The following is a 23044-nucleotide window of genomic DNA, read 5'->3' as shown; positions in this document are numbered from 1 at the left end:
TCTTTGGCTCATGTGTGTGACACTTTCACAGAGCATCTCGGCCCTGTCCTCCGAGCAGGGCCGAGAGCAGCCGAGGGCTGCACTGCAGGCGGCCTGTCCACATGGGCCGCATGACACCAAAGACCCTACGGCTTTAGTGGTGTCTGTGGCGGGGAAGGCAACGTGTAGAGTTTGTGGCAAACCCTGATAGGAAAATCACAAGGTACACCTGTAAGGTTCTAGAGCAAAGCCATCTTCAGAGCAATAGGTCCAGTTGCTGAGATTTCACGGAGGGGTGGGCCACGGGACGTCAAGTGACCAGCCGTGAGGCCAGAACAACCATCACGAGCTGGCCTCTGTTAGACCCAATCTGGCCATAATTTTAAGTTGGATGCGGTACACCAAGGGTCAGTACAAACAGGGACAGAGGATGCAAATGAAACCATGAGCGCGTGGCCCAGACCATGGCGCCAACCACCCCTGCTGTCCTAGAATGTCTTCCTCAGCTCTTGATGAACGGACAGAGGAGGAAACAGGCCCGATTTGGTTCCCAAATGAGTTGGCTAAGTCCGTGGGTGCCAACTGGAAACGGACTGGAAATAGACTCAGGTGGCCGTTCGGAAAGGCAGTGACAAGGCTGACTCTTCCTCATGGGCAGAGCTCGGGTGGCAGCCGTGGTCATTCACGTCGTGTGAGGAGGAAAACGACCTGAGGAGAGAGACTGTATGCGGACCTGTGGGCGGTAGTGGAAGTCTCGGCTGTTGGTCATGGCCCCGGAAAGAGAAACCCTGGGAGATCAGGAATAAGATGGTGTGTGGAAGAGGCTGACCAGCTGCTCTTCCTGCATCACCTTCCACGTGCCGGTGTTAGTCGCCAACGCCGAGCCACAGCACATGGCACCATCCCTCCGGGTGACCAAATGCCTACTTGGTGGCAAGTCGATCACCCCGGACCATTTCCACCCTTGAAGTGGTAGAGATGGATCCTCACTCAAGGAAATAGATATTCTGGGTGTGGGTTTGTCTTCCTTGCCTGCAAGGTCTCTGCCGGCACCATTCTCCAGAGATTTGCAGAGTGTTTGATCCACCTTTATGGGATTTTACTTATGGGATTTCACTTTGCTTTAGACCAAAGGGGTGTGACAAAGCAGCTGCATCAGGAAGTCACAGACCCACGGAATCTACTGGTCCTATGACACCACCGGAAGCTGCCAGCCTGGCCGGGCAATGGAGCAACCGACCAGCTGTAGCACCATCTTGGGGATGATGCCCCGTGCGTGGGGGACACCGTCCCCCAGACTCGGTAAAGCACTAAATTACAAATGATGCCCTGACCCTGAGAAGCAGAATACAGAGTCCAAGAACCAAGAGGCTGAAATAGGCAAGATCCTGCTTCCCGTTCTTTCCAGAGCTCCACTCGGGAAATCTGGTCTTCCCATTCTGGAAATCCCAGGCTCGGTATCAGGAGTTGTGCGGATTCCCAGAGGGGGACTCATGAGGAACCTTGCGAGGATCCCACCAAAGTTTAAGCTAGGTCTGAAGCCTGGCAACTTTGGGGTCCTTGTATCCGGCGTCCAGCCATTGAGGAAGGAGTCACCAGACTCGCGGGTGTCATCGACTCTGATCTTTGGGAGGGGGGTCAGCTGCCATCGCACAATGGGGGCAAGAGAGAGATCTGGCCCCTCAGGTGATCCAGCAAAGCATCTCTTGGTGCTCTTCAGCCCAAATTTGACAAGGAATAGGCAAATATAGCAGCCGCGGATTGAGAACGTCCTGTAGGAGGGCTCAGGTGCCCCAGGGACGGAGGCCACACCCCAATAAGCCACCCGTCGGAGTGCTAAGGAGGGATGAAGGGCAACCAGAAGAAGTAGCAGGGGAAGGCGATGGCGAGTACGTGGCGCAGCTGAAGGCTGTGGCGGTGGCCGACGTAGTTCCTTCCGCGGGCTTTCCTCCTATAAATTTCCACAGGACCAGCCACAGCACTTAGTTCAACTACCACGTTTTCAAGGAAAGAAACTGAAGTTCAGAAAAAGGGGAAAAAATGTATATTAAGCCTCCTGTGACTTCAAAGGGGTGTGGAATAGGATCCATCCATGGCTCGGCTCATCGCTCTTTTCTTTCCGTCTTCGTGGGCTCTAATGCTGTCTCCACCATGTACCTGCTGCGAAATCTGTTTTGCTTTTTTTTTTTTTTTTTTTAAGATTTATTATTTGAGAGGGGAGGGGAGGGGCCGAGAGAGAGAGAGAGAGGGAGAAAATTCTCAAGCAGACTCCCCAGTGAGCACAGAGCCCGACGTCGGGCTCGATCTCACGACCCTGAGATCATGATCTGAGCTGAAATCTGAGTCAGATGCTTAACCGAGTCGCCCAGGCGGCCCAAGCTAAGTGTCTGCTGTGTGATCTTAAACAAGCTAGTAAACCTCTCTGAACTTTAATCTCCTCATTTATGATATGTAATAAAATACAAAATGAAAGATCTCTCGGGTGCTGGAAGAAAGAGGTGAGAGTACACGTAGGGTCCTTGGCAGAGTGAATGGCCTAGTACAGAATATCAGAGATGCACAACGCCCTGAATGTAAAGCAATTATTTTTCAATATGAAATATTTGCATTTCAATCAACCTTTGCCTTCCTAGCACCATCCTATCTCTTCCTCTTCTGCGGGAAGTTCCGTGGAGGGGAGAGGAAAGAGAGAAACCAGAAAGGACTAGGTAAGCAGAAATTGCCCCCCTCTGGCTCCCCGGAGCGGGAGAACCAGTGCAGAGTGAGGGGACATTCTGGGGGCACAGAATTGGACGTTGGTGGACAACCAGCTTCGCGTCCTCGGGGACCACGTGCGCCTCCAAGTCCAAGGGCGGGAGACGGTGCTTAATAGTAAGGGAGGTGATAGAAGGTGGGCGGGTCTAAACCCCCGGTGAGGGGTATCTGAGGATGATGGGCCCACGGGCAGCCGAGTCACGACCACCTCCAAACCCTAACAGCTCCCCTTGTTCCAGACACTGAACCCAAAAGGAGAAGCATGAGAGGAGGAAGATACATTATCTTCTGCTCCAAAGCAACCCATTTTCTGCATTGGAAAGGGGGGGGACCGGACCCCCAGATCACTGGAGAAGCCTATTGAAATCGCACGTGTCTGGCTGCCAGAAACGCACACGGGCTAGGACCCAGGAATCCGGTTTTCGTGCCTACACCGCAGCCCAGGAGATTCCGAGGTGGGTGATCTGCGAGCCAGCCTTCGGGAAGCACCTGGAGTCAGAGGCAGCGGCGGCTCCGGCTCAGCCACAGGACGGGGAGCCCAGCGGCCTCTTGCCCCCTTCCGTGCCCAAGCGCAGTGCGTCCCGGAGCTGCACCGTGCAACACAGAAGGCACAAGCCACGGGCGATCAAGCGTGGAAATGCGGCTGCTCCAAACCAGGCGAGCGGCAAATGTGGTGTAGACGCCGGACCATGCATACCTGGTACAAACCAAAAAACGTGAAAGCTCTCAGTCATGATTTTTGACATCGGGTACACGCCGGACTGACAATAATCTTGATACATTAAAACTATCATAAAATACGTTTCACTTTTAGAAAGTTTCTTCGGGCGGCTCCTAGATCCTATCAGACTGTCTGTGGCGTGTGTTTGTGGCTCGCGGCCTATTCCTGGTTGGAGGGTGCTGGTCCAGACAACCCCAGACGACCGCCGCCAGCCTGTCCCTACACCTGCTACTGCCCTCCCCAGGGGTAAGATCCCTCGGGAACCCTGCTGACTACCACTTACTGTTTCCTGGGCCCCAGATACCACACTAAATGTGCGTGTCATCGCATCAGCGGTCCCCAGGCCTCAGGCCCACTCAAGATGACCTTCCAGGAAGCTGGGGGCGCATTACTGAGAATGCTCTCCCGTGGTCTGAACGCGCCACCAGCTGTCCTAACGCCCCCCCGGGGTCAGAACCTGTTTCTTTGCTAACTCGGCTTCCCAGCCCCGGGGCCCTTGAGCTCAGAGCTCAGTTGACTAAATAAGGGGAAGCCAGGTCAAGTGACTTGCCCTGTCTCTAGGTCCCACTGCGTGGCAGCCCCAGACTTGAATCCCAACTGGTGTGCAAAAAGGGATGCCATTGAGGCATCGCACAGTGGGGCTGGGGGAGGGGGGTGCTGCGGGGAAGGTGGGTGCGCGGGCTCGGGGCCTGCACCTTTGCCGGGGCTCTTTCCCCCTCCGCGGGCTGCCCGCCCTACAGCCCTGCAGACAGGCAGGTGCACGCGCCAGCCGGCCCTCCCCCCACGGCTGCGCAGCGCTTGGCCGCCCGCACCTGGCGCAGGTGCGCTGGTCCCCGAGGCGCCCGGGCCGCCGCCTCCCCGCTCCCGGCGCCGCGCTGCAACCACCGCCGCGGGCACCAGGGGGCAGTGTGTGACCGCCGTTCCCGCCCGAGGCCCAGCCCTTTGCCTTTTGCTTTTCTTTCCTTTTCTTTTCCTTTTCTTTTTTCTTTCTTTTCTTTTCTTTTCTTTTCTTTTCTTTTCTTTTCTTTTCTTTTCTTTTCTTTTCTTTTCTTTTTTTTCTTTTCTTTCTTCTCTTCTCTTTTTTCTTTTTAAAGAGTTTATATATTCACAAGAGACACAGAGACAGAGAGGCAGAGACCCAGGCAGAGGGAGAAGCAGGCTCCATGCAGGGACCCCAATGTGGGACTCGATCCCGGGACTCCAGGACGGCGTCCTGGGCTGCAGGCAGATGCTCCACGGCTGAGCCGCCCAGGTGAGCCCTTCCCCGGAGGAAGCAGGTTCCTCCACCTCACTCTTGCCACAGGGCTTGGTCCGTTAGGCCATGAACTGAACTTCGTGACCCAATGGCCCACAAGGGCCGCAGGCTGAGCCCTTCTCAGCGGCAGGACTGCCAGACGGCCTGTCATCCAAGGATCATAGATCGGTAGCCGCCAGCCATCAACGGGCAAGGGACACCTGGCCTCTGTCCCCGAGGGCGCTGAGCCCCTCCTGCCACACGGCTGCCTTCTTGGGTCTTGCTCCTTCCTTTCACCCACAAGGATGTAATATCTGTTTGAAGAAACGCCCCGAGGCCATCAGGGATGAGCTGCGAGCGGAGGTGCCCTGACGTCTTGGACATTTGCACCCCACACCCTCCTCACCTCCCGCAGCCTCACGCTGTCCCCTCTGCAGGGCCTGTGGCTGCCTCCCTGCCACCCGGACGGCCTGTGACCTTGAGGTGCTCGCTTCCCCTCCCTTCCCGGACCCCTGCCCTGCAGGGCCACCTGGAAATCCCACTGCCCTCTCATCCCGGGTCCCCACTCCCCCTGCACACCGGGCCTCTAGGTCTGTAACCCTCGGGCCCGCCCTGCTCTCCCCCCGGGAGGGCACCCCAGGAACTGGCCGGGGTGTGAGCCCGGGCCTCCCGCTGGCTGAACACCTGGCTGAGCCCTGTCCAGACCAGTTAGGGAGCCTTGGCCACTTGCCTGAATCTCTTGGGCCTTCTGCCCTTCAAGTCCGCTAGTGTCCTGGTGCCTGGGCTTCCTGCGGGGCACCCACGGTCGTCACTGTGACCTGCTTGCCCGTCCCCTGTTGGAGGGCAGACTTGCGTCCTTCTGGCCGTGCGGACGGCACCCATATCCTCAGTGGAAAAGATCGCCTGGACTTGCATCCACAGGTCACACCTCAGCTAGTTTGAGTGGTCAAGGGAGTTAAGGGGAAGGGGGGGTCTGACCCGGTGGCCTGGGGTGAGTGGAACAAAGAGCAAGCACCTGGCTTGACCCTTCGGCCCCTCCAACCGGTGGAGATCACCCCCTAATTCCACCGATGAGGAATGAGAGGCTCGCCGGAGGTTGAGTAACTCGTCCAGAGCCAGGGCTCGACCAGCGCACGCCACTCCGAGGTCATCCCCGGCCCGTTGTAACCCGGCCTCCGATCTCACCCCGTCTCACCGTCTCGCCAAGGGGTGGACAAGGGGCGTCCCGTCTGTGCCTCCAAAACTGACGCAGAGAAGGGGCGTTGCAGGTGCACCGGGACACTGCAGGGGATGCGGAGTAGCGGGCCGGCGCTGGCCAGGCTGCGGGCAGGTGTGGGGTGCGGGGGGCTAGGGCCACGGCACCCCGCCTCGGGTCCACGCGGCGAGGACGCCGTCCTGTGTAGTCAGGAGAAAGTGAAGGCGGCGCCGATGAAGCGGGCAGACGGAGGGAAGCCCCAGCGGCAGCGGAGATGCTTCTCCAGGGAGTTCACACCGAGCGGGCAGCTCAGAATCCCAGGAGCATTTGAAGTGACCCCTAAGGACACCGTGTCACCGGATATCCCCCCTACACTGCACTTCTGAAAGGGAAACCTCTCCACGTGCTGGGTCCGCGGGCTCCTTCCCCATCAGCTCAGAGGGCAGGTGCCGGGGACTTGGGTGGCTGGGACCTGCCGGAGGGAGGGGGTGTCATTGCCACGTCCGCCACACGGTGGCAGTCCAGCCCGGGAGGAGCTGGCCCCGCGGTCACTACACCTGGCCACGGCCATCGGGCCATCGGCGTGGGAGCACCTGCCACTCCCGCCCACCTGGGCCGAGCCGGGGTACCCTGCTGAGCGAAAGAGGCCAGAGACAGTGGTCATGTGGTGTCACGCGTACGTGGAACATAGGAAATAGTGCAGAGGCCCGTGGGGGAAGGAGGGGCAGGTGAATGGGACGTGGCCAGAGGGGGCCCATGGCGAGACCCCGCTCCGGGGCACCCTGGTGGGGCGGCATGGGCTGGCGGGCGACGGACGCCAAGGAGGCCGCGGCCGGATGAGCCCGTGTCACATGCAGCCACCTCTGACACTAGGATGCTGGACGTCGTCGGCTAATTGAATGTAAATGATTAACAAACACACGGACCCGTAAGTAAGTAGAGGCCGCCGCCGCGGGTCCCCTGGGCGTGTGAGCCCCGGGAGTGCGGCCGCACACCTGACAGCGTGTCTGCTCGCCCAGGGTCCTGCAAACACCTCGCCTCCCCCCCCCACATACACACACGAAGACTCCCAGCTACAGAGCCTCGGAGATTTGCTTCTCGCCCACGTTGTGCAACAGACCTGCCTGGACCCTGAACTCCGTAAAGCCCGGGCTCCTGTCGCGGCCTATGGGGCTTCCCGGCTCACGGGCATCGCCACCTGCTCCTGCAGGGCGCTCCTCGCTCGCTCGCCGTCCAAGATGCTCTGTAAGTGCACCCCGCCAGCTCCCGGGGCCCCCCCAGCTCCCTGGTTGCACCCCCCAGCTTCCTGGCTGCCCCCCCAGCTCCCACAGCCCCTCCCAGCTCCCAGGACCCCTCCCCCAGCTCCCTGGCAGGCCCTCTGCCAGCTCCAGGGGCCTCCACCAGCTCCCTGGCTGCACCTCCCCCAGCTCCCAGGGCCGCCCTCAGCTCCCTGGCCGCAGCCCCCCAACTCCCCGGCCAGCCGGCCCCCGCCAGCTCCCTAGCTGCCCCCCCGCAGCCTCCCGGCCACCCCCTGCAGCCTCCCAGCCTCCTGACCACCCCCTGCAGCCTCCCAGCTACACCCCCAGCTCCCTTGCTGCACCCCTAGCTTCCTGGCGACCACCCCCCAGCTCCCTTGCCTGGTCCCCCCAGCTCCCAGGGCCCCTCCCCGGCCTCCCAGCTGGCCCCCCAACCCCCCTGGCCGCCTCCTGCAGCCTCCCAGCCACCCCCCCAGCTCCCTGGCCAGGCCCCCCCCAGCTCCTGGGGCCACCCCCCCAGATGCCGGGCCTCCAGGCTGAGCCCAGATTCGCTCATTGGGTGTCAGGGGCTGGTACCCCTTGGTCTGCGTCTGCTCCTGTGAAGCCGCGTGCCCACCTCTGCCTGCCGCCAGCCCTGCGTCCTCCCGCCCCGCCCCCCACTGTGTCATCCCCTGAAAGGACACTGCTGGGTGCCAACCTCACACTCATCTTCCCAGACTGGCTCCCTGGAACCTGCACCGCAGGCCTGAGCGGCTTGCCTGCGACCCCCCATCACGGTCCGAGGGTCTCTCTCACCCACTCGCTAACCTGTCTCTTGTCTTGTTTTACAGATGGGGCCACTGAGACACGGCCTGTCGCCTTGCCCCGGGTCATGCAGCTAACATAAGCGGGAGGTGGCCCACCTCCGGGTGGATGAAGGCCCTCCCCGGCCCAGCTCAGCGGGGGTGACCTCCCCGTGCTCCTCAGGGACCCCCCTCCCGTGGCCATGTCAGGATTCCCTGAATAGGAGGCGTGGACAGGAGGGTTGATTCCGGGTTGTGGCACCTGCTGTTCGAGCACAGCTGAGAGGTGGCCGGCAGGTGACTTGCCTCTGTTTCTCCGTTTGATGGACGGTGGCGCGAATGACGGGCTTCTTGTGAGCACAGACACAAAATACAACGGAGGGGGGACGGTGTAGCCGAGTCGGTGAGGGTCGGAGCAATTACCCTCCTTCGCTGGGTCCCCGGGGTTGGGCACACACTCAGCTCCGGGCACCCCGAAGGCACCGAGAAATGCCGCCGGACCCCAGTGGTTTGGTGAGCGTCCTAGACAATCTCTGCACCTCAGGCCCGTGTGATCGGGGACACGAGGGTATGAACCAAGGATGGAAATAGACTAGGACGTGTCAGACGGGGTGGTCGTGACCCCCCCACCCCCCATGAAGCGTGATCCACGGCCTTGGTGTCCCCATTGGGACCCGATGGGAGCAGGTGGGGTCCGAGGTGTTTCCTCCCCTTTCCGGAGCCCGCCCTCATGCAGAGCGACCCCGTTTCCCTGCAGCTCCTAGCCCGCAGCCTGGAGCCTGTGTCCCAGTCCCCAGGGAGCCACCCCGCTGCCCGGGACCCCAGGAGGGCGCTGGAGCGGTTCACGACTCACCCCGACACCCAGGCGAGCACAGCATCTCACCTGGCTGAGCCATCCCCGCGCCCACCCCACGATCTGCAGCCCCAACGGAGACAACGATCAGTGTCTCCAGGTGACAGCCACCCTCACCCGGGAGCCCGGGGAATGGGGGCCCCGCTGGCCGCCGCAGCCACAGAGCCAGTGTGCTGGGAGAGATCATGAAGGGAAGGCTGGAGAGGAGGACGGAGGGTGCTCACGGTGACCCGAGCCGTCGGTGCCAGGCTCCCTGGGACGGGATGCTTGCCCCTCCCGGAGCCCTGGGCCCAGCAGCCTGCAGATCATCCCTGGACGCCTGCAAAGTCCTGGCCAAGGTTGCAGGACCCAGCGGGCCAAGGATCTATGCATACGGGGGGCCTTGGCAGCAGCCCCCCAGCACCCCACACCCCAGGTCGAGAGGCAGAGCAACCCCCTCCCTGAGTTTGCTCCACGCGAAGAACAGAGGTGCTGGGAGCAGTGGTGAGACCTTGGCCACAAAGAGAAGCGCCCTGGGCCTCCCACTGGTCAGCGGTTGGGCTCCTCTTGGAACAGGCAAGAAAGCGCCGATTCCTGGGAGCCCCACTGCCCGGGGCAATTGGGGCACCCCCAGACACCCAACAGCCAGCCGTCCCCACCGATCCTTCAGGCAGCTAGCACCTGTGCAGCCCCTACCCCTGCACACGGCTGCGAGGCCTCCTATGGGACAGAGGTGGGGCAGCGGGTGCTCAGGGCCCTTGGGTGGCCTTCTCCAGCCCTTGCCTGCTCTGGGATCTGGGCTGCGTGTAAAGACCTGGATGGCCCATCGCATCTTCATAGGCCTCTGGTGCATGCTCCTGTGTCATCTCAACTGTCCCATCCACCTCCTGGGATCCTGGGGCCTCCGTGGCTGCAGCAGGCCGGAGAGTGTGATGGGTCCTTGGGCCCCTGCTCCTTTGTCTCCACCTCCCATGCTTGGGCTTCATTCCTTCCTTATGTCCCTCATCACCCAGTCGCTCTTTCTGTATCTTGCCCTGTGTGTCAAGGTCATCACAATGTTCTAGACACAGAAGCTCAGGGAAAGAGAGCCTGGCCGGGCTTGCTTGCTTGGTTGGAGGGGGCATCTGGGTGGCTCAGTCAGCTGAGCGCCTGACCCTTGATCTCAGCTCAGGCCTTGGTCTCAAGGTTGCGAGTTCAAGCCGTGCCTTGGGCTCCATGCTGGGTGTGGAGCCTACGTTAAAAGGAAAGAAAGAAAGAAAAGAAAGAAGAAAGAAGAAGAAAGAAAGAAAGAAGGAAAGAAAGCAAGCAAGCGAACTTTGAAGGACATGGGAAAATGCTCACCATTAAATGTGATGTGTGAAAGGAAGACCCAGAACTAGAGCCCAAAATGTTAACAGCAGTTATTTCTGGGGGCTTGAATGACAGGTGGCCTTCTTTTGATTCTGATGCTTTTTTTTCTGTTCTCCACCAGGAGTATGCATTCATTTTATAATAAGAAAATAAGTGTTATTTGAAAAAAAAAATCATCTCTCCCCAAAAAAACACCTGAGAGTAAGCACATCAGAGTATCAAGAGTGGCTGTCTTTGCACAGAACTACGTTCCCAGTCACCAGGCTTACCGCGGAGTCATATTCTAGAGTTCTACTGAGGATCATTTAACTCAAAATCTAAATACCTGAAGCACCCAAAGAACAAAACGTGCGATAAAATAACTTAAGAAATGACCATCAGTTTTCAAAGCTGTCGCAGTGAAATAATTGAAGTGAGGTTGGAACAAGTGGTCTGTGTGGCTTCGGGGAAAGGGGGAAAGGTGTGGATCCCTTGGAAGTGCCGCGGTGGGGAGTCGTGGTGGGGAGTCACAGTAGGGACTGGGGAGCCGAGGTGGGGAGCTGAGGTGGGGAGCAGTGGTGGGGAGCAGTGGTGGGGAGCCGCGGTGGGAACCAAGGCTGAAAGGGCAGCAGCCCACATCTGGATTGTGTGATACATCTGTGCAGATGTATACATGATCATAAAATGTCTTTTTTTAAAAAAATCACTGTACTCTTTTGCTCTTTCAGAATTAAGAAGTCTAAATTATGGCAACGCCTGGGTGGCTCAGTGGATGAGCATCTGCCTTTGGCTCAGGACGTGATCCCAGGGTCCCGGGATCGAGTCCCACGTCAGGCTCCCTGAATGGAGCCTGCTTCTCCCTCTGCCTGTGTCTCTGCCTCTCTCTCTCTCTGTGTCTCTCATGAATAAATAAATAAAATCTAAAAAAAAAAGTCTAAATTCGAGCATCACTGTTTCTCGGGAACCTCTATACCTTGGACACACTGGCGTCAGTATTTGTTTCTTTCGATTTCTAGATTCTCTTTCGTTAGCTCTGCACGATGGGACCTCTGAGAACGCTGACCCTGGTGTGTAAGCCTGTGGGCACTGAGGCAAGAACTGACAAGCAGGTGCGCTGCCTGGCGGGGGAGGGCCTGAACGTGTCCCTTTGTAAGGGCCTCTGGCTCCCAGCAGCCCTGTCTCCCCGCATAGGGGGGTGTCCCTTCCTGCACCTGTGCGTGGAATCACTGCCTAGGTAAGGGGAAAGAAGGAACAGCAGCAATATAAACGCTTTGATAGCGCATCTGCTGGGTGCTGCACGCGCTGCGCATCTTCTGTCCACAGCCTCAAGCCTTCCCCGCGACTCGGGGGGAGACCCTGTAACTGAGCCCCTCCTGCAGATGGCAACGCCGAGGCTCAGAGGTGTAAGCAAGCTGCACATCCCGCTGGCAGAGAAGGTGCCGGCCCTCTGCCCTGATGCAGCCGGGGGCCAGCTGCTCTCTGGTGAGCAGGGACCTCGGGGCCAGGCACATCTTATTCTCACCTATTCTTTCTCAGTTCTGGATGTTTCCAAGGAGAAGCCCCCCCCCCCCGTTGTATAATAAAGAATTTTGGGAGATTTCAAACCCCTTGGCCTTGGCCCAGTGATAGCAGAGCCTTTGTCATTCATGAGGTTCTTGGGTCAGGCCTGGGTTTATGTTGAGGAGGTGACCCAAGGTGGGTCCCTGGAGATAGCTTCCGGATGGGGGCTGGTCCCAGGCAATGAACCACGTGATTAGAAGTTTACAGTCTCCAGCCAGCCTGACCTGGGGGCGGGGATTGCGTTCAATCACAGGGCCAGGGATGTTATCCATTCCGCCTTCCTAGGGAGACACTGATAAGACCTCTGGGCGCGAGACTCAGTGAGACTCCTGGTTGGTGAAGGCACTGACGTGCCCTGAGGGTGACAGGCCCTGCCTGACAGCACCAGGCAGAGAAGCTCTGAGTTCAAGATCCTCAGACCTTGCCCCCTGTTCATGCATTCGCTCGGCTGGCTGTTGAGTTGCACCGTTCACAATAAAACTAACAGAAATATTTGGGATTCATTCTAGAAAAGTATTGACCTGAGGGGTTACGGGAACCCTTGAATTCATAGTCAGTTGATCAGAGCCAAGGAGGCCTGGGGAACCCCCAGCTTGTGGCTGGCTTCTGGAGCGGAAGCAGTCTTGTAGAAGGCAGAGCTCTTACCTCATGGGACCTGCCCTCCCGTCCAGGCGGAGAGGCCTGCGCCGAATCCCAGGACACCAGCTGGGGATGGTGGGGGACACCCCTTCCCTTCACCCACTTTACGCTCCTCTCAAGGGGAAACCCTAGGTCTGAATGAAGCCAGAATTCGAGTGCCCAGGGCCAGCAAGGATGGATTAAAATCAGCTTATTTTCATAAACCTTCCTCTTGGCTGTTACATCCAGTTGAGTTACAGCCGCCTCAGAACCCATTTCAAGCTTGCTGGATGGCCGCCATGCTGGAAGCTGTGGGGTGGGAAGCCATATCAACTCGTCTACGACCACAGGGCGAGGGAAGACTCGCCGGCTGAGGGCAACCCACTGTCTTGGAGGTCAACGGAGCCCTGTTCTGTCCTCCCAACCCCTCGGAGAGGCAAGAGACAGTGTGGCTCAGTAGCACTCTCCATGGGGCAGAGCTGGGTGACAGAGGATCACGGGCTCCCTGTCCCCTGGACTCAAGTGACACCTTTAGCCAAGCTCAAGGGGGAAGGGGAGGAAGCCTCCCCGGGAACACGGAACTCCATGTTCTTTGCATGAACTTCAGGGGAAATATTTATCATGATGTTTCATGACCTCATCTTTGGAAGGAGGCAGGTCGAATGGGAGGCATCCAGAGGCCTGGGTTCATGGAGAAGCCAGTTTAAGAACAGCAGGGTCGATGGATCCGAATGGACAGCCGGCCAGGGAGCCTGAGATGGGTCCAGGGGCAAGTGGTCTCTTGTTCAGGAGACTGTGGACAATCCTTGAGCTGTGATGCTGGACTTTTCCATTCATCTGTTAGCCAATGTGATTGTTCCTGTCTACCAAGTTCTCTGCTTATTAAAAATCGCATCTGGGAAGGGCCCTGGGTGGCTCAGTGGTTGAGCATCTACCTTCTGCTCAGGTCGTGATCCCTGGGGTCCTGGGATCGAGTCCCACATCCCTCTGCCTGTGTCTCTGCCTCTTTCTGTGTGTCTCTCATGAATAAATAAAATCTTAAAAAAAAATTGCCTCTAGGCCATGTGTCTAGGCATGTTTTGGGTAAACATTTGGGGGTGTCAGAATCACCCTCAAATGAAAATGTGGCTATTTCTTGCCTTGACTCGCTGGGGACATGGCTGCAGACCCTTATCCTGCCGGCCAGGGAAGCCACTTGGTTCCTTCCCTTCTGCCCCCTGGGCCCTGGCTTGCTTCCACCTCTGCGCCTCAGCAAGGGAGGAGGAAGGAGGAGGAGGGAGGAGGAGGGAGGAAGCTCGCTGCTTGTCTCCATCCAAACAGCAATGGAATTCCTTGGCCTGGCTGTTCAGTAATCCTCTGCCAGCTGGCTGCCTCCCTTTCCTCTGGGAGCACAGTGAATCACACCTCCGCAGTGCATTTGGCCCTTCCAAGCCCCACGGGCTGGGGGGGATCTGCAGCCCAACTTCTGCGCGGGGATCACGTGGGGCCCTAGAACTTCTGAGCAAAAGGAGGCTTGGCGGCCCATCAGGGGCCCTGCAGGATTCAGGACGTGCCAGGCTGCTGGCGGCTCACCCGGAGGTGGGGGTGGGGGGCTTTCTCTCCCTCTCCCCCTGAGGCCCTTGCAGGAGGGGAGGGCCGGCAGGTAGGCTGAGCAAAGGAGCGGACCCCTGGGTTCTCTTCCTGCAGCCCCTGCAGCCGCCGGGACCTGGCTGGGGTGAGCTCGCCAGCTGCTCAGTCAGGGCAACAGCCGGGCCGCAGGGGGGCTGCACTGGGTTCTAAGTCCCACCAAGTGCGGATCTGAGGTTTTATTTCAAAGATTCGGGTTGGAGAGCAAAGAGGGAGGTGACCTCTGCAATATCCCTTTTGCTGTGGGGATCAGAGCCACACTTGTCAAGGCTAGATTTTTTTTCAAGAGCAGGGACAGGAAAGTGTTCTAGCTGCCCCTACCCGGAGTGACCAGGGAATCTTCTAGATGGAGCTTGAGCCAGCATCCCAATTAGATGTGAGCAGTGCGGGAAGAGCAAAGCCAGTCCAGTGCTGCCCGGCCCCACCCCGAGCCTCGACTTGCTGAACCACGTGGGCAGCAGGCCCTGTCCCTCCGGAGGCCCCCGGGGGTGGGTGGGGGGTGGCGGTGGGGGCTGGCCTGCCCTGCAGGGCTGCTGCTGCCCCCTCACCTCTCGCTGCCAAGGCCTGGGAAGGCTGAAGCACAGGGAGCACCAGAAGCCCCTGGGTGGTGTGAACCGTGGCCTGCAGAGCTGGGGCAGGCCGCAAGCCCAGGTGACCAGGTGACCGTGGGGAGCCTGCACTGGGTGACAGCACTGAGGGGGCACTTGGCGGGATGAGCTCTGGGTGTTATACTCTATGTTATACTGCATGTTCCTGTGGCAGCAACCGCCTCCCCTCGCGGCCTCTTTCCTACTGGGGGATGAACACAGGCATCCTGTATGATGGAGGGGAGGGAGGGGAGGGAGGGGGAGGGAGAAGGGGGGAGGAAAGGAGGTGGGAAGGAGGGCTTTTCTTGTGATTGTTCTTCTCTTTCCCTCCCCCCTGTCTCCCTCCTTCCCTCTTGCCCCATCTCTCCCCTCATCTCCCTCCCTCCCCCCACCCCATCTCCCTCCCATCTCCCTCCCTCCCCCATCTCCCTTCCCCTATCTCCCCCCTCCCTCCCCCATCTCCCTCCTCCCTCCATCTCCCTTCCTCCATCTCCCCATCTCCCCCCCATCTCCCCCCATCTCCCCATCTGCCCCCATCTCCCACCTCCCTCCATCTTCTCCCCCATCTCCCTCCCCCATCTCCCCATCTGCCCCCATCTCCCTCCTCCCTCCATCTTCTCCCCATTTCCCCCCACATTTCCCTCCCCTCCACCCCGTCGTCTCCCTCCCTCTCTCCTGCTCCGTCCCCCTCCTTCCCCCCATCTCCCTCCCCCTGTCTGTTTTAGATCAGTAACACCACTAAGTGAAGGAGCCGCCAGGAGGAGGGGAAGCATCAGGTCACGGCTTAACTGCAGCGCCTTCTCTCTCCCAGCGGCCACACAGAGGGACGTGTCCTCGTCGCTGGCATCGTGGATGTGATGAAATGTGGCGCCACTCAGAAGAGGCCACGAGCCCCCTTTGTAACACCACTGTTTGATCCTCAGCCGCTGCCACCTGCTTTCTGCTCCCAGGCTCTTGGCACCTGGGGAGGGCGGTGTTTTACTTGACCTACCTGGATTATTTTTTTTAAGATTTTATTTATTTATTCATGAGAGACACAGGGAGAGGCAGAGACACAGGCAGAGGGAGAAGCAGGCTCCATGCAGGGAGCCCGATGTGGGACTCGATCCCAGAACCCCGGGATCTCACCCTGGGCTGAAGGTAGACGCCCAACCGCTGAGCCACCCTCAATGACTATTTCTAAAAAAATACAAAGAGTTGAATAACTAGGTAGAGGAAGAGTAATCTAGGTCTACATTGGCAGAATGAGATTTAAGAAGAAAAAAAACACACAAAACAAAACAATAAAAGCTAGTATTACCAGAAAGATGAGCCCAGATTGTCTGGAATAGTAAATGTGTTAGGAGTAAAACTAAAGGGGGAAAATGGCCAAGAGAAGAACAGTGGAGGAGACAAGGACTCAGGTATTTTGGCAGCAGATTCGTTTTCCACCCATCCTAGCATTCTCCTTCGAAGGTCTCCTTTGGGGACTAGAGAACATCTTCGAGTTCCCCAAACTACTTAAACCTTTGTGAAATGCCGAGGGGGCCGCACGTCCCGTTTCCCTCCAGCTCTGGGTCTGCTCCTCGGGACGTGTGTTTTAAATGAAGCTGCGAGCCGCACCTGTCCGTCCGCTCCCATGACCCGCGTCCGTGGCCTGCGCACCCTTCCCCGCGGCCCCTTTCCTCCTGTCCTTTCCATAAGCTCATTTTCCTCTTTGGACTCTGAATTAGCACGCGGAGTACATCTTCCTAAGCTGACAACTTACACCCAAGATAGAGAATAAATTCATTTTTTCCCTTCTTCTTTCTGAATTCATTCGGACGCCTTAGGAGAGGGCTCTAGTTATGAAAGCAAAGGAGCCCATTGGATTTATGAGGGCGAGTCCTCCCTGGTGAGTTGGGAAAGCATGAAGCATCCCTGTGCTGCAGGATCCCTGCAGGGAGGACGCACTCATCACCCACAGGAGGGGAGTCCCCGCCCTCCGAGGGACTTGCTGGTGTACCTGCAAGCCTGTGCTCCAGGGAAGCCTGGGGTGCTGCTAACAGCAGGGCCCGAAGCTGGCTGCTACTCAGAAAGAGGAAGAGGATCCTGTGGAGGCTTTGATGGTGCTCTGGAGAAGGTATTGAAAACAATATAGAAGAAAAGACAAATTAGAGACATAACTTACATTTCTGTCTGAAGTGAGTTATTAAAAGCCACTAATTAAAGTAGGTCTCCACCATGTCAAGTTTTCTAACCTGTATTATGTCCTACATCCTTTGGAAAGAGAAGAGGATTTATAGAAGAGAAACAAACCCAGTCGTTGGACATTGGACCACTTTCGTACTCCCTCCCTGGAATTTGGCAATGTGATAAAATTAAGAAAAACAATGATGGTTACAACTGGTGTGTCTCCCAGGGACATGCCCTGCCTGACGTCACCACTAGCGGAGGACACCAGCGTCTTAGATGCTCAGTCGTGGGGATGAGGAATCTGAGTCTCAGGGCGGAAGTGCACTCAGTTTGTAGGGGGGCAGGGGCGGGGTGTCTGAGTCCAAATGCAAGCTCTGGATTTTTCCTGAGGAAGCATGGTTCCGTTCAGCTACGGATCAAATAAACAACCCCATAACCATTTCAGTACAAAGCGTTTTTTTATTGACATTGTAAGAAACATCGTTCTTTCTTTTTGTTACAAAAGGACTAGGTGGTTCTGAAAAGCAAAAGTAGAGTCCTTGTGTGGCAGGACTGCGGCCCTGGGCGTGAGGTGGGCAGGGGGGCGTCGCACGGCTGCAGGCTGATCCGAGAAGGCCCAGGGCCGGCCACATATGAACACTATGCCTACAATACTTAAATGTATTTACATGTGTTTCTTTTAAAAAAGGATTACACATTTTATTTTTTAAAAATCTAAAAAAGGTGAAAAAAATGAACTTGCATTTTATTTTACACGTTGGCAGGATACACAACATTAACTTGTCAGAGAGAACATCCTCCATCAGTTCAAAACAACACGGGAAACCAGGTTACAAGACAGCTCAGACTCTGCTACAATCGTGTGCGCTTGGCCGGCCGGGGAGCATGCCGCCTCGAGCTCCGACCGGGCATCACCGACTGGTCCCTCGCATCAACAAGATTAACATAAAATAAGGCACATACATCGCAAGAATCACAACTCTGTGGCTCAAGAGGACGAGCCAACATAGGAGGAGCCGGGGCAGTCTCATCAGCTCTTTAGAAAGGAAGACAAAGTGAATGGCTTAACAAATAAAAACATGATTAACATGGATGTTCAAGAGGAGTACCATGTACGAGCCTGCACTGATGGGTAGGATGTGACACTAGTGAGTTGCTGCTGTCTCCCTGACACGGGGGAGAGAAGGCTGGGAGCTGTGGGGCAGTCCTGCCAGAGGAGAATGGCACGTGTGCAAGCAGACGGAGGGCTTCTAAGTGGCCCAGCAGACCCTCCTTCCACTAACTGCCGGGACACCGCCTGGCACTCCAGGAAAAGTATAAAAGTATACTTCCTTTCTCCCTCTCCCCCTTCTCCATCTTTCTGAGATTTCCATAGAGAGACACAAAGACTGTGCTGAAGTAGGAGTCTCTCTGCAAATCTAAAGGTGAGAGGAAGGAAACCAAGTCTGAAACGGTGAAGAAAGGGAGCAACACAAGAGAATCATCTGGAACCACAGGGCAAAGCAGAGGCATGGGATGACAAGAGTCCTCACCCAGCTGCCGGCCGTCCTTCCATGAAGGGCAGACGAGGCAGGAACTCACGGCAACGGAGAAATGCAGGTCACATCCAGGACTTTTGCCCGGGATGGACTCTGAGGGAGGAGGGCCGCTGTCCTCACCCAGGAGGCTGGAGAAGGCCCAGGTCCCAAGCTTTGAAACGGAGGAGGACAGGGTCGGGCCAAACCACAACAGCATGGAAGATGACATCCGGGCGTAGAGATTCTGACGTTTGCAGAAAAAGGAGCTTCAGGGAATGGACCGCTGATTTTGTGACCGGGTCACTACCCATTTGAGGAACTCAGAAAAAGCCTGGCTCTGTTCTGTTGGAAGTAGACTCAACTCCACCCAGCTCCGATCGGGAGCCGTCTCTTGCTTTTGGGCTCTGTTCCCAAGCAGATGCATCCTTGGACGTCAAGGCAGGTGCTGGATGTGGGGGTAGGGGAGGGGTGGAGGCAGTAGCCTCAGCGCCCCTCCAATGATTTCGGGGACACCTGAAAGCAAACCCAACCTTCTTAGCCACAAAGTCCCAAAGGGCAAATTTAAATTTACCTCCATGCTTAGATTCTTGGTCCAAATGAGAGATCATGAGTGTGAGAAAAACGGGCTGGTTCTAACCTTATTTCCTATTATCTAATGCTTTACTTTACTTGACTTCGTCTATTACTAATTTAAATGGCAGGAAGGAAGGGAAAAAGCCACACGACTGACTCGTGAATCACTTTGGATTAAATCCCACTTCCGGGGTCAATGGGACACAAAAGAGCAGGTAGTCTGAGGTGTTAATATTTTATTTTTAATAGTTTACATATTTTTAAATGTAAAATGCTGGATAATCCATGTACTCTGTACACACATAGTATGTCTTTTATGTGTATCGGCTGCACATGGCAAGTAGCTGCACTTTTTAGTCTTTAAATGTTTTAATCCAAAACAGAAGGATACATGAAGTCCACATTAAGGACCAACTGCATAGAACATTTAACCTCTTAAATGGATGCGTCGTTTCATAGACGGGGTGTAAGAGCACGCATCCACACAGCTACTCACCATCCTCCTAGCGCTCTCAAATACTAACAACGGTTAAAGCGATTTATTCCAAACGTCATTGTATGTGAGCTTTTTCTTTTACCACGAAGTTTTATAAATCCCTCAAAATAGGGCACTTAGAATAGAAATGCTCCTTCACTATAGTGGAATTAATATATGTTAATGAAATAGTCGGCTGTGGGGTCGTTTAAATACCTCTATACTTAGAACTATATATAATCAATTCTCAGTTATCTAGGATAATGGGTAAAGAGATGGAACTATAATCAACACATACAGCAAACCCACAAATGTTCCCCAAACTATTTCTACGCAGTAGCTTCACTCTACAATCTACCTAACTTCTTGTCTTGCCGGAACAGATGGAAGTAGCAGACCCACCACCCTGCCCCTCTCCGCCCCCGGAGCACAGAGCGACACGGAACGGTCGTGGAGACACGGGGAGGAGAAGCAAGGTGGATAACTGAGAAATGAGCACATAGACGGACCTGCCCCGAGTGCACCGACGGACAGGAGGAATTCTAAACCCCAACCGTGAGCAAACTAGTGTTCATCCGCCAGAGCCCCAAATTCCTGCTTGCGTGCCACCATCGAAAGCATGCCCTAACCTGAACTGGGGTGGGGAGTGCGTCAACAATCGGTTACGTCTGCTACGGCACACCCACGAAGGATTCTTAAACTCACTATCCATATTCTGATTCTTGTGCCCGATGTGGGAATTAAAACAAAAACAAACACAAACACCGAAGAAAACAAAGAACAAAAAGAAACACGTAAAGGGAAATTTAAAAAGCTGGAAGCGCAACCCCTTGGTCAAAAGCACACCAACTCCTGTTTCCTTGGAGTAACAGAGAAACATGTCAAATCCTCTCGTTTGACCTCTCTTCGCAAAGAAGAACATGCACATCACACATTTACACTGGTTTACTAAAAAGGGGGTGGGGAGTGGGCTTACAGTCACCAAAAAAAAAAAAAAAAAAAAGAGGATGGTTCGAGTGTAACAATACTGATTCAAAACTGAAATGGAAGACAGTTTCTCCCTAGAATACTTTAGGGTTGTTCAGAGTCCTTTTCCATAAAAGGAAGATACTTGAAACACATCCCAGTCAGGTGAGATGAGATTGCTAAAATACATACAGAACTAAAAAAAAAAACAAAAAACAAAAAAACAAAAATGAAAAACAAAAAACAAACCGGCAAAAAACTGAGTCCGTTTAATCTTTTTTTAAACCCCTAAAGTTTCACGTTGGTTGGCAGCCTTTCCCCTAAGGTCTACTGCATCACTGCAAGGAATTTGCTTTCTTCCGCCAGGGAGGTCAGCAGGGAGCTCATGTCCCCGATGGCCATGTTGGTGGTGCTCACGGACAGCGCGGGCAGCGGGAGGGACGCGCGGGGTGTCGTGAGGCGGGAGGAGCTATGGGAGAGGTTCTGGATGATACTGGGACTCAGGGCTCCTGACATCAGGCTGGCGTGGTCCCCGTCGTCTATGATGGCATCAAAATCGATCTGCACCCCTTCCAGGTCATGGCTGTCGAGGCTGTCAACCGTGCTCGTCACCTGGTTAGCACCTGGGGAAAGTAATTCAGAGTTCTCGGCGCTGGCCCCCTGTAGCAGGCAGCTGGCTTCTGAAATGGAGAATGAACCAGTTTTCATGTCTTGCTGACTGAAGCCAACGGTTTGGTCATAGAACTGACCAGAGTAACTCTGCGTGTTCGAACAGAGCTGATGGGGCTGCCCCTGCATCTCCACCTTGATGCCGTTCACCCTGCAGGTCGGACTTGGGTCACTGAGCTGTGCCTGCTGCAGAGCGAGGCTGCCCCTCGGCACAGCCTGGCGCCTGCCGCCCCCATAGGCCGCACACGGCTGGTAGCCCCGGGTGGCCGCCAAGCCGGCGGGCTGGCCGCTGACACACAGAGGCCCTGGCAGGCCGCCCTCGGGCCCCAGATAGACGTTGACGTGTGAGGTAGCGCTAACCTGCCCTAGCATCTGCTGGCCTGCGCGGCCCGCCCCTTGGTGGGGCACGCCGTCGTGGAGCAGCGGATGGGCCAGGTACCCCTGTCCTGCCAGGTCTTGGGTGGCCAGGCCGCTCCCGGGGCCGCCCGCTGACTCACCGGGCACCAGCGGCAGGCCAAAGTCGGGCTGGCCCCCGGGCCCCGGCGCCGTGCTGCTCTTGAGCTTCGCCGCCGCAGCGCAGCCGCCGTCGAGGGGGCCGGGGGCGCCAGGCTGCCTGCCCAGGCAGCTCCCGAACTGCGGGGCCTTGCAGGGCTGTTCGTGGAACGCGTCTCCGGGGCTGCCCGCTCCAGCGCCGTGGCCCGCCAAGGGCTCGGGGCCGCCGTAGGCCGGGCCGGGCTCGGCCAGGGGGGCATAGGCGCCGGCAGGGCCGGGCCCACTCCGCAAGGGGGGCTGCGGGGGGGCGCCCACGTTGCCGTAGAAGCCGAAGGCCCGGGCCTGCTGCACCGCCGGCCGCTGGCCACACTTGAGCTTGGAGGAGCACAGGTCGGCGCTGCCGGAGCTCACTTCGTTCCACTGAATGGGCAGGTCGGCTTTGCTGGCTTCGGGGCACGGCTGCTCCAGCGGGCGGTACGGCTGGCCGGCGGGGCCCGGGTGGCCCGGGTGGCCCGCGTGGCCCGCGTGGCCGTCCGGCAGCCCCGGGCCGTCGAAGTCGCCGGGCCCGTGGGGCGCTTTGCTGTCCTCGGAGACGGCGCTCTGGAAGGGCTGCTCGTACCCGGCCGGGTTCTGGGAATTCAGATACTGCACCACGTCGTCGGGCAGGAAGTCCTCATCGGTGAGGCTCACGTCGGCGTCCATGGTCAGGGCCTCCAGGGTGACGTTCTCGGTGATGCTCGGCGGGCAGGGGGACGGCGGGAAGTGGCGGGGCTGGCCGCCGTCGGGCCGCGTGTAATTCTGAAGCACCAGGTGCCGCTTCTCCAGGGTGGGAGGCGGCCCGGGCGGGTTGAAGCTGTGAAGGCTGCTGAAGCGCTGCACGCGGGGCAGGGAGAGGCCGTCGGACGCCGTCCGCACCGGGTCGCTGGCCCTGCGCACGCCGTTGCCCAGCGCGTCCAGGGGCAGCAGGGGGCGGCGGCCGAAGCCGTGGGCGCCGCCGTCGCTGCACCGCCGCGGAGGGGGCACGGGCGGCAGGGTCCCCGCGGGCTCCCGGGCGTCCCCGAGCAGGGCCATCCTGGTCTTGAGGCTCATCCTCTCCATGTTGGGCAGCGGGGTGGGGGGCGGCCCGCCCGTGGCCGCCGCGTACTTGGCCTTCAGGCGGTACTGCTGCGCCGGCGTGAGGCTGAGCAGGCTGGGCAGCCCGTCGCCCTGGCTCGCCTCGCTGGACCTGCGCGACGCGTCGGTGGAGATGGGGTCGTAGGAGTCGGCCACGCTCACGTTCTGGGGCCGGCCCTCGGCCTGGGACGCCTCGCTGGAGCGGCGGCTGGAAAAGCAGGGGGAGATGCCCGAGGAGCGGCGGCTGCTCAGGTAGGCGGAGCTGATGGTGCTGGCGCTGCTGTCCCTCCGGTTGAGCATGTTCAGCATGGTGATGTCCACCCCGGAGAGGTCGCTCCTGTTCGGGAGGAGGGTCATGGGCCCGCCCAAACTGCAGCTGGTGCTGGGCTGAGTGCCTGCAGAGAGGGGGGGAGACGGGCGATCGTTTGGGGAGGACGCACAAGGGGCCGCGCCGAGGGCCTGCGGGAAGCCAGGGCCGGTCTCCCCTGGGCCACGCGGCGTCTGCCCCAGCCACCCAAGGGCCCCGGGTCACGGTGACGGAGTGGATGCAGCTGCGTGCCTAGAAACTTCAGTTACGAGGCGGCGGGGACGTTTGCAGACCCCCTGGCTTAA

At 57.6% G+C, this 23044-nt stretch overlaps 1 protein-coding gene across 4 annotated transcripts in view; it reads right to left on the bottom strand.

Moving 5' to 3' along the window:
- Window positions 1-17080: 17080 nt before the first annotated feature.
- GLI3 (GLI family zinc finger 3) overlaps window positions 17081-23044 on the bottom strand; it is a 269322-nt gene continuing 263358 nt past the window's right edge. For all 4 annotated transcript variants that reach the window (XM_041722637.1, XM_041722638.1, XM_041722639.1 and 1 more), the window contains one exon: window positions 17081-22827. In XM_041722637.1, coding sequence (XP_041578571.1) covers window positions 20486-22827 — 2342 coding nt within the window. In that variant the 3' untranslated portion in view covers window positions 17081-20485. The remainder of the gene's footprint in view (window positions 22828-23044) is intronic.

The sequence above is a fragment of the Vulpes lagopus genome, chromosome 11 (genome assembly GCF_018345385.1).
Source record: "Vulpes lagopus strain Blue_001 chromosome 11, ASM1834538v1, whole genome shotgun sequence".
Lineage (NCBI taxonomy): Eukaryota > Metazoa > Chordata > Mammalia > Carnivora > Canidae > Vulpes > Vulpes lagopus.
Note: the sequence above shows the minus strand (reverse complement) of the source record. Positions and strands in the feature narration are given on the sequence as shown.